The 10925-nt window shown below is 47.2% G+C and overlaps 1 protein-coding gene across 2 annotated transcripts in view; it reads left to right on the top strand.

Moving 5' to 3' along the window:
• Positions 1–2: 2 nt before the first annotated feature.
• Positions 3–10925, top strand: part of entr1 (endosome associated trafficking regulator 1) — a 13128-nt gene continuing 2205 nt past the window's right edge. Inside the window, exons 1-7 of one of the 2 annotated variants that reach the window (XM_079687697.1) lie at positions 3–247; positions 563–699; positions 2204–2278; positions 2369–2481; positions 2580–2697; positions 6829–6896; positions 8090–8201. In XM_079687697.1, the coding sequence (XP_079543823.1) occupies positions 202–247; positions 563–699; positions 2204–2278; positions 2369–2481; positions 2580–2697; positions 6829–6896; positions 8090–8201 (669 nt within the window). In that variant the 5' untranslated portion in view covers positions 3–201. Of the gene's footprint in view, positions 248–562; positions 700–2203; positions 2279–2368; positions 2482–2579; positions 2698–6822; positions 6897–8089; positions 8202–10925 lie in introns of both variants that reach the window. The other variant, XM_079687696.1, reaches the window with a different exon arrangement.

Genomic DNA, 10925 nt, shown 5'->3' with positions numbered 1-10925 from the left:
TTGGCTCTGCTTCCGGGTCGGCAGGAGGAGAGACGGCGGGACAGACAGAGAAAAAATATAATAATAATGACAATAAATACTCATAAATCTCAACATTAACAACAATGATCGATTACTGAGTGAAGCCGCCTGTCTGTCGCTCGCCTGTCTGTCGCTCGCCTGTCTGTCACTCGCCTGTCTGTCGCTCACCTGGGTGACGTCATGTCCAAACAGAAGAGTTCTGCCAAAGCTCTGATCATCACAGACGGTGAGTTAGTGAACCAGCTACAAGTACACGATCATTCTGAGTACTTTCACTTTTACTAAAGTACACGATCTGAGTACTTCTACTTTTACTGAAGTACAAGATTTGAATACTTCTACTTTTACTAAAGTACAAGACCTGAGTACTTCTACTTTTACTGAAGTACGAGATCTGAGTACTGAGTACCCCCCCCCCCCCTGAGTAGACTACTTCTCCACTTACTGAAGTCAAAGTAGAAGTACTCAGGTCTAACAGCTGTTCTCAGTGTGATGTGGGATATCCTCAGGAGAGTCTGACCAATGATCCATCTCTCTGCAGACGAGCAGGAGGACCTGAACCCGTTCTCCTTCAGAGAGTTCCTGCGCTGGAAGAGCTTGGAACCAGAACCAGATGTGGACCTGGAATCAGAACCAGACCTGTACCCGGACCCCGACCTGGACCAGACTCACAGACAGGTACAGCTATTCTTACTTTTTCTAAAATTATGACTTTTTAACAGAAATCTGACTTTTTAGCAACAATGTTGACCTTTTAGCAAAATGTCCTGATTCTAATTTGTTTCATAAATCTCATGACATTCTTACACAATTATTATTTATTTATTTGTATTCTGACTTTTTCTCAAAATCTTAAAATTCTGACTTAGTCTCAGAATCTTCAGCTTCCTCAGAACCAGCCGGTAGGAGCCGTGTGATTATCTAAACCAGCGGTTCAAAATGTAAGAAGCATAGAAACAGTTAGCGACACTAAAACTGCAATATAATGTTTGTGTAGCATAATACATTATGACATATTTTAGATGTCTCCAGTACCGATAAAAAGACCGATAACGTCGGAGCTTAACGGTACCACGGTCTTTAATAATTCAGCCCCGGGGCCCGCTTAATACCGGGGCTCGGTACCCATCCCTACCGCCCCGCTACCCGCACATATTGCCAATTAGTTCCGCGACCCGACCCGTCGGCACAAGATCCGCAACCCGGCCCGAACCCGCATATCCTATGAGAAGTGAAAACATGCAATTATTAACACGCAGTTGCATATTTGTCTCAAAAAGCGTGGGATGTTGGTTATTTCCTCCATCTAGGAGGACACCAAAAGCCTCCCAGATGTTGGGTTTCGCTCTTGAGGAAGAGTTATTGAAAATGCTGTATTCTCCGCTAGAGAGCTTCACCTCAGCCATTCAGAATGTGGCGCGCTCAGCAGCAGACTGATGCGCTGCAGAGGTTATGATTATGCGCGGTCTGAGGATTTAAACATTAAATTAAATTATTATTATTATTATAATATAATTATTATGCATCACTCGCGATCCGACCCGCATCTTCTTTGTTTTACCCAGAACCGAATCCGATTTTTTTTTTACCACCCGCGAATCACTTTTTTTTACCCGTCGGGTACCCGGGAAAGTAGGCTGAGTGTAAAGAGGAGGCAAAATTAACGTTCAGTGTGTTGCCGGGAGCAAATAAGGATTTATCCACAATGTTGAAAATGTAAAAAATGTTTAAAACATTTATTTATTATAAAAATTTATTGTTTAATGCTTTAAGGAGGTGTCTCAGCCAATCAAATGGGTGCAGTCAGTGAGTCATTTCAAATGGCTTGCTTAAAAGAGAGAAAGGCAGACAGAGAAAACAGAGCATTTGATGACATGTTCTCTGACTGGACCTCTTTGAAATGCAATTGAATGCCCCTGCACTATAGCAACAACAACAACAACATCAATAACAATCATAGCAATAATAATTGGGAGGGGGGGCGCGGCTCACCTTCCCACACTTTGAAAACCCCTGATCTAAACGATGCGTGTCAGAGAGTTGACAACTTTATAACTTCCTGTCTGTATGTCTGTCTGTCTGTCTGTCTGTCTGTCTGTCTGTCTGCCTGTCTGTCTGTATGTCTGCCTGTCTGCCTGTATGTCTGTCTGTCTGCCTGTCTGTCTGCCTGTCTGTCTCTCAGAGGTCGTTGGAGGGCGTGACCTTCGACCCTGAGGTCGGGAGCTGTTTCTTCTTGGAGCCTTCTCTGGACCCACAGGTAAACTCTACCTGTGACATCATCAGAAGGTCACCAGTGGGAGTTCTGTCTGAAAACTGTACAGCGTTAACAGCACAGTCTGTCTGTCAGTCTCGCTCTCTGTCCAATCAGGAGGAGGAGTGGGGGCGGAGCTTGCAGTCAGGTGTGGACAGCACCTCCTCTCTCTGCACGGAGGAGGAGGAGGAGGGGGAGGAGGAAACCAGGTAGGTCTGCTGCTCTCTGATTGGTTAGTTTCAGTGCTGCTCTCTGATTGGCTAATTTAAGTGCTGCTCTCTGATTGGTTAGTTTCCCACATCAACAGGTTCTCCTCCAGACCGGAGGCCCAGCAGGGAGCAGGAGAAGCAGAGAGCTATGAAGGTGATGATGAAACCTCCATGGCTGAAGCCGTCTCCACCTGCAGGGGGAGGAGCTTACAGCAGGTAACAGCTTGCTGCAGGGGGAGGAGCTTACAGCAGGTAGCAGCTCGCTGCAGGGGGAGGAGCTTACAGCAGGTAACAGCTCACACCAGGGGGAGGAGCTTAGAGCAGGTAACAGCTCGCTGCAGGGGGAGGAGCTTACAGCAGGTAACAGCTCACATCAGGGGGAGGAGCTTGAAGCAGGTAACAGCTCACAGCAGGTAACAGCTCACTGCAGGGGGAGGAGCTTACAGCAGGTAACAGCTCACAGCAGGGGGAGGAGCTTACAGTAGGTAACAGCTCACAACAGGGGGAGGAGCTTACAGTAGGTAACAGCTCGCTGCAGGGGGAGGAGCTTACAGCAGGTAACAGCTCACACCGGGGGGAGGAGCTTCGGCAGGTAACAGCTAACAGCAGGGGGATGAACTTGAAGCAGGTAACAGCTCACAGCAGGGGGAGGAGCTTACAGTAGGTAACAGCTCAAAGCAGGGGGAGGAGCTTAGAGCAGGTAACAGCTCGCTGCAGGGGGAGGAGCTTACAGCAGGTAACAGCTCACATCAGGGGGAGGAGCTTGAAGCAGGTAACAGCTCACAGCAGGTAACAGCTCACTGCAGGGGGAGGAGCTTACAGCAGGTAACAGCTCACAGCAGGGGGAGGAGCTTACAGTAGGTAACAGCTCACAACAGGGGGAGGAGCTTACAGTAGGTAACAGCTCGCTGCAGGGGGAGGAGCTTACAGCAGGTAACAGCTCACACCGGGGGGAGGAGCTTCGGCAGGTAACAGCTAACAGCAGGGGGAGGAGCTTACAGTAGGTAACAGCTCAAAGCAGGGGGAGGAGCTTGAAGCAGGTAACAGCTCACAGCAGGGGGAGGAGCTTACAGTAGGTAACAGCTCACAGCAGGGGGAGGAGCTTGAAGCAGGTAACAGCTCACAGCAGGGGGAGGAGCTTACAGTAGGTAACAGCTCAAAGCAGGGGGAGGAGCTTGAAGCAGGTAACAGCTCACAGCAGGGGGAGGAGCTTACAGTAGGTAACAGCTCACAGCAGGGGGAGGAGCTTGAAGCAGGTAACAGCTCACAGCAGGGGGAGGAGCTTACATTAGGTAACAGCTCAAAGCAGGGGGAGGAGCTTGCAGCAGGTAACAGCTCACAGCAGGGGGAGGAGCTTACAGCAGGGAGAGGAGCTTACAGTATGTGACAGCTCACAGCAGGGGAGGAGCTTGAAGCAGGTAACATGCTTGTTTGAGACAAGCTGCTGCTCGCCTCGAAAGTAGACGAGAATAGCCGATCGCAGCCGGGGGAGGTCTCAAAAAGCTCGCCTGAAGTCGGACAGCTCCGAGTCGGCTTCTTCTTCTTTGCCTTCTTATTCTCTCGTTTTTTTGGCGGATTGCAAACCACTTTAAAGTGCATACCGCCACCTCCGGAGTCGGCTTGACTCGGTTTGCATTTATAAAGAATGCACACATGTGTTTAATCGTTAATGTCAGATATGTACAAAGTAAATACATTTGTTCCTGCTCAAGATTAGATTCAACTTTATTGTTATTGCATTATTTACAGGAACTGAGACAACGAAATGCAGTTTAGCTTCCAACCAGGAGTGCAACAAGCAGTAAAGTGAAAAGTAATGTACACAATCTACAGAATAAAATATAGAATGAATTGAATGATGAATAAACAGTGAGGGGTATGAATACACTAGATACACACAGCAGCCTGTGAGCAGTATGAACAGTGTGTATGAATACACTAGATACACACAGCAGCCTGAGAGCAGTATGAATAGTGTGTATGAATACACTAGATATACACAGCAGCCTGTGAGCAGTATGAACAGTGTGTATGAATACACTAGATACACACAGCAGCCTGAGAGCAGTATGAACAGTGTGTATGAATACACTAGATACACACAGCAGCCTGTGAGCAGTATGAACAGTGTGTATGAATACACTAGATACACACAGCAGCCTGTGAGCAATATGAACAGTGTGTATGAATACACTAGATACACACAGCAGCCTGAGAGCAGTATGAACAGTGTGTATGAATACACTAGATACACACAGCAGCCTGAGAGCAGTATGAACAGTGTGTATGAATACACTAGATACACACAGCAGTCTGAGAGCAGTATGAACAGTGTGTATGAATACACTAGATACACACAGCAGCCTGAGAGCAGTATGAACAGTGTGTATGAATACACTAGATACACACAGCAGCCTGAGAGCAGTATGAACAGTGTGTATGAATACACTAGATATACACAGCAGCCTGAGAGCAGTATGAACAGTGTGTATGAATACACTAGATACACACAGCAGCCTGAGAGCAGTATGAACAGTGTGTATGAATACACTAGATACACACAGCAGCCTGTGAGCAGTATGAACAGTGTGTATGAATACACTAGATACACACAGCAGCCTGAGAGCAGTATGAACAGTGTGTATGAATACACTAGATACACACAGCAGCTTGAGAGCAGTATGAACAGTGTATGAATATACTAGATACACACAGCAGCCTGAGAGCAGTATGAACAGTGTATGAATATACTAGATACACACAGCAGCCTGAGAGCAGTATGAACAGTGTGTATGAATACACTAGATACACACAGCAGCCTGAGAGCAGTATGAACAGTGTGTATGAATACACTAGATACACACAGCAGCCTGAGAGCAGTATGAACAGTGTGTATGAATACACTAGATACACACAGCAGCCTGAGAGCAGTATGAACAGTGTGTATGAATACACTAGATACACACAGCAGCCTGAGAGCAGTATGAACAGTGTGTATGAATACACTAGATACACACAGCAGCCTGTGAGCAGTATGAACAGTGTGTATGAATACACTAGATACACACAGCAGCCTGTGAGCAGTATGAACAGTGTGTATGAATACACTAGATACACACAGCAGCCTGTGAGCAGTATGAACAGTGTGTATGAATACACTAGAGACACACAGCAGCCTGAGAGCAGTATGAACAGTGTTTATGAATACACTAGATACACACAGCAGCCTGAGAGCAGTATGAACAGTGTTTATGAATACACTAGATACACACAGCAGCCTGAGAGCAGTATGAACAGTGTGTATGAATACACTAGATACACACAGCAGCCTGTGAGCAGTATGAACAGTGTGTATGAATACACTAGATACACACAGCAGCCTGTGAGCAGTATGAACAGTGTGTATGAATACACTAGATACACACAGCAGCCTGAGAGCAGTATGAACAGTGTGTATGAATACACTAGATACACACAGTAGCCTGAGAGCAGTATGAACAGTGTGTATGAATACACTAGATACACACAGCAGCCTGAGAGCAGTATGAACAGTGTGTATGAATACACTAGATACACACAGCAGCCTGAGAGCAGTATGAACAGTGTGTATGAATACACTAGATACACACAGCAGCCTGAGAGCAGTATGAACAGTGTGTATGAATATGCTAAGATATATAAAGTATGAAAACGGTAAGCAGTGCAAGTATAGTATAAAATATATAAATATTAATTTCATGATAAACATTGTGGAACAATGATGAAAATGTGAATGGAACTGGCGACGTAAAACTGACACAAAACAACAATAAACTTTTGCCGAGCCAATTGGAGAGCTTCATCAGCAGCACGGGGTAAAACCCACCAATGAGCGCTCAGCTGGAGATACCAGCGAGTCCTTTCCCATCAAGCATTTTGCTTCCACAGCCCGTGGAGAGGAACTGCGCCGCCTCGCTCTCAAGGCTGCGGGCGTCTTTGTCCCGCGAGATTTCAACGTCTCATGTGGGCGAGCCTCCAGAGCAAGTCGGACAAAATGACTAACCATCATGCAACGCACTAGCAGCAAGACGGCGTTCGCAATTGCGCAGGTCTGCGTCGGTCTCGCTCATCTCAAACGAGCCTAACGGCTCACAGCAGGGGGAGGAGCTTACAGCAGGTAACAGCTCACAGCAGGGGGAGGAGCTTACATCAGGTAACAGCTCACAGCAAGGGGAGGAGCTTACAGCAGGTAACGGCTCACGGCAGGTAACAGCTGTTATAATGAACAGGAAGTACAACAGGTACACACACGAAACACAACTTCCTGTTTGTACCCTCCAAAATAAGAGTGTTGTGTGTCAGCTGCAGGAAGAGAACCAGTATCTGAGGAGATCCATCCGGGAGCTGCAGAGGAGCTCACAGGCCGACCAGCGCAGGTGAGCATCGGCCAATCATAACACAGCACCCTCCGTCACCCATCTATATTCTCACAATTCAGGCTTTTTCCTCAAAATCTCAAAATTATTTTTACTCAAAATTCTGACTTTTTAATAAAAATCTCAAAATCCGCTCATCTCAAACGAGCCTAACGGCTCACAGCAGGGAACAGCTCACAGCAGGGGGAGGAGCTTACATCAGGTAACAGCTCACAGCAGGGGGAGGAGCTTACAGCAGGTAACAGCTCACGGCAGGTAACAGCTGTTATAATGAACAGGAAGTACAACAGGTACACCTCAGACTTTTTAATAAAAATCTCAAAAGTCTGACTTTAATAAAAATCTCAAAATTCTGACTTTTTCTCAATGTTGCTTTTTCTTAAAATCTAACTTTTTTATAAAAATGACAAAATTCGGACTTTCTTAAAAATTCGAACTTTCTTACCTTTTTGGCTTTTTCTTAAAAATCTCGAAATTCTGTTTTTTTTTATAAAAATCTAAAAATTCAGACTTTCTTAAAATTATGGCTTTCTAAATTTATTTAAAAAAAAACCTCCGTCCCCACATCTTTTACAAACGGGGGAACAACGAACGGATACAGATTTGCTGCCGATATGACGTAATATCGGCAGCGGACCCACAGAAAGCCTCGCTAACACTCAGAGCTAACCTGTACTGGAGAGCACATGTGTTTAAAAAGCAGGAAATAAAAAAAGGAACTCACCTTGTGTCGCGCAAGAGAAAAAGCATTTGAGCTCCATACTGTTTCAGGAATAATCCTTGATGTGGTTTAGAACAGGGTGGCGTTTTTTCACAGCAGAATTTAACTTTATCTGCGGTAGAATTCTGATCAGGCATTAGCTCCGCCTCTTTTTTTTTTTTTAAAGCTAACGACCCAAAATCTGCGTTTCTCTAACAGGGCTGCAGAAGAGGGGTATGAGCAGTATGAGGCATGTTTTGGTATTTTAAGCGAAAAACTTCAGACATGTTTTGTATTGGTATGGCTCTACGATATATGTTTCCAATATAGCGTAATAGGTCCAGATTAAAGTTCTGAGTTCTTCTTAAAATTCTGACTTTTTCTTATAATGTAAGAATCTTAAAATGTTGACTTTCTTAAAAACGTTCTCTCCAAAATCTGACTTGTTTCTAAACATCTCCAAATTGTGCCATATCGACCCGATGCCTCTCAGGGTGGAGCAGCTGACGGAGGAGCTGCTGCAGAGGAGGCGCCGGGAGGAGCAGGAGGCGCAGGATCTGGAGAGCATGGTGCACTCTGTGGAGCAGAACCTCACTCAGATGACGGTAACAGCAAGGCATCATGGGAGATGTAGTTTAGAGACTCTCTCCTCTGGTGTAAATATAATACATATATAAAGTCTGTCTCCCACCTGCCTATCTCTCACCTGCCTGTCTGTCTCTCACCTGCCTATCTCTCACCTGCCTGTCTGTCTCTCACCTGCCTATCTCTCACCTGTCTGTCTGTCTCTCACCTGTCTGTCTGTATCTCACCTGCCTGTCTGTCTCTCACCTGCCTGTCTGTCTCTCACCTGCCTGTCTCTCACCTGCCTGTCTGTCTCTCACCTGTCTGTCTCTCACCTGCCTGTCTCTCACCTGCCTGTCTGTCTCTCATCTGTCTGTCTCTCACCTGCCTATCTCTCACCTGCCTGTCTGTCTATCACCTGCCTCTCACCTGTCTGTCTCTCACCTGCCTGTCTGTCTCTCACCTGCCTGTCTGTCTCTCACCTGTCTGTCTCTCACCTGCCTGTCTGTCTCTCACCTGTCTATCTCTCACCTGCCTGTCTGTCTCTCACCTGCCTGTCTGTCTCTCACCTGCCTATCTCTCAGCTGCCTGTCTCTCTGTCTCTCACCTGCCTGCCTGTCTGTCTCTCACCTGCCTGTCTGTCTCTCTCTCACCTGCCTGTCTCTCTGTCTCTCACCTGCCTCTCTGTCTCTCACCTGCCTGTCTCTCTGTCTTTCACCTGCCTGTCTGTCTCTCACCTGCCTGTCTCTCTGTCTCTCACCTGCCTGTCTGTCTCTCACCTGCCTGTCTCTCTGTCTCTCACCTGCCTGTCTGTCTCTCTCTCACCTGCCTCTCTGTCTCTCACCTGCCTGTCTGTCTCTCACCTGCCTGTCTCTCTGTCTCTCACCTGCCTGTCTCTCTGTCTCTCACCTGCCTGTCTCTCTGTCTCTCACCTGCCTGTCTCTCTGTCTCTCACCTGCCTGTCTGTCTCTCTCTCACCTGCCTGTCTCTCTGTCTCTCACCTGCCTCTCTGTCTCTCACCTGCCTGTCTGTCTCTCACCTGCCTGTCTGTCTGTCTCACCTGTCCAAAGTGGCCCCGGAGGTACCCCTTTGGACACTTCCGGGGCGCTGCTCATTGGCTGCCCTGCGGTGTTTCACGCTGGCTTGTTTTAGTTTGTTAGTTTGAGTGCTCGTGACAAGGTGAGGGAATGTGACACCACAGTTTAAAGAAGCTGATTATTCTGAAGACCAGGATGAGTCTGCTCGGAGAGACATACTCAGAGATATTAAGAGACAAATACAGTTGGACAAGTATAGCTATAAGGAGAAGCTGGAGGCAGCTCTGGCCTCTGGTAATCCCAGAGAAGCATGGCAGGGAATTCAAAACATGACGAATGCTCCACATAAGGGCAAGGGAAAACCGTCTCCGGTCTTGATCAGTGGTGAGGGAAGGGAGACGGCAAATCCTTTGAACACCTTCTTCTGCCGGTTTGAGAGTAGCAACAGTAAAGAGGCTGACACGGTCATTCCCCTCTAGTGTGACTATTGAGGAGTGTTACGTCCCCACTAAGGCCTAGGGGACCTGGAGACCATAACACAACAACCAATAATTATGAGGGAGTCAGCGTAAAGTTTGACAAGAGGTTTATTCCTTGAACAACCTAACTGAACAGAAATACTCTTCGTGTGAGGAGGAGGAGGAGGAGGAGGAGGAGGAGGAGGAGGAGGAGGAGGAGGAGGAGGAGGAGGAGGAGGAGAAGATTGTGCCAAACAAAAGAAACGAGCATAACAAAACCAGGTCTATCTCTGCAGCTATCCTTTGAAACCAAAACCCTCACTAACTAAACTACTAAAACAGAACACAGGGGTGGCAACAATCCGCTAACCTAGTGTGTCTAAACATTAGTTAGCTACGTGGTGAGAAATGTACAGGGTACCCCAGACTTACCTAACTCCCCCACCTCTCAACACACACACTTTAACAAAGGTCAGAACAAAGTAGAATGACTTTCTTAACAAGGCAGTCAATTGCAGGCTCCTCATCAGCAACAGGCCCAGGGTGAGAGAAAGAGAGAGAAGACTTCCTGGGTGCCTCCTTTAAGGTCAGCCCTGGCTGCTGATAGGCCAGCTGAGGGTGAGAGGATCCAATCAGCCGTCAGACTCAGGTGCACAGGCAGATACCGATCAGCTGCTGATTAGCTGTGCTGAAGACAGGCAGAAGAGAGAAACACAGGAGGGAAGGAAAGCCACACACGTAACAAGGAGTCAGAGGTCATCCATCTCTTCAGGAAGTGTAACACACGAAAGAGCCCTGGCCCCGGTGATATTGAAGGAGCTGTTTTAAAACGCTGTGCAGAACCACTGTCACCTGTGCTCACATGTTTAGGTCCTCCCTTAATCTGCACAAAGTCCCTTCTCTCTGGAAAACATCCACAATCATTCCAGTTCCTGAAACCCCCTGCCCAGTGAGCCCAGAGACTCGGCCCATAGCCCTCACCTCAGCGTTTAGTTAAGAGCTATTTCATCTCACAAAGCAGCACCTCTTAGATCCCATACAGTTTGCTGATCAGGCCTCTCTCACCTGTCTGTCTCTCACCTGTCTCTCACCTGTCTGTCTCTCACCTGTCTCTCATCTGTCTCCCTGTCTCTCTGTCTCTCACCTGTCTTTCTCTCACCTGTCTCCCTGTCTCTCACCTGTCTGTCTCTCACCTGTCTCTCACCTGTCTGTCTCTCACCTGTCTCTCATCTGTCTCCCTGTCTCTCTGTCTCTCACCTGTCTTTCTCTC

Source organism: Notothenia rossii (assembly GCF_949606895.1).
Source record: "Notothenia rossii genome assembly, chromosome: 6".
Lineage (NCBI taxonomy): Eukaryota > Metazoa > Chordata > Actinopteri > Perciformes > Nototheniidae > Notothenia > Notothenia rossii.
The sequence above is the reverse complement of the archived record's forward strand: the minus strand, read 5'-3'. Positions and strand labels throughout refer to the sequence as shown.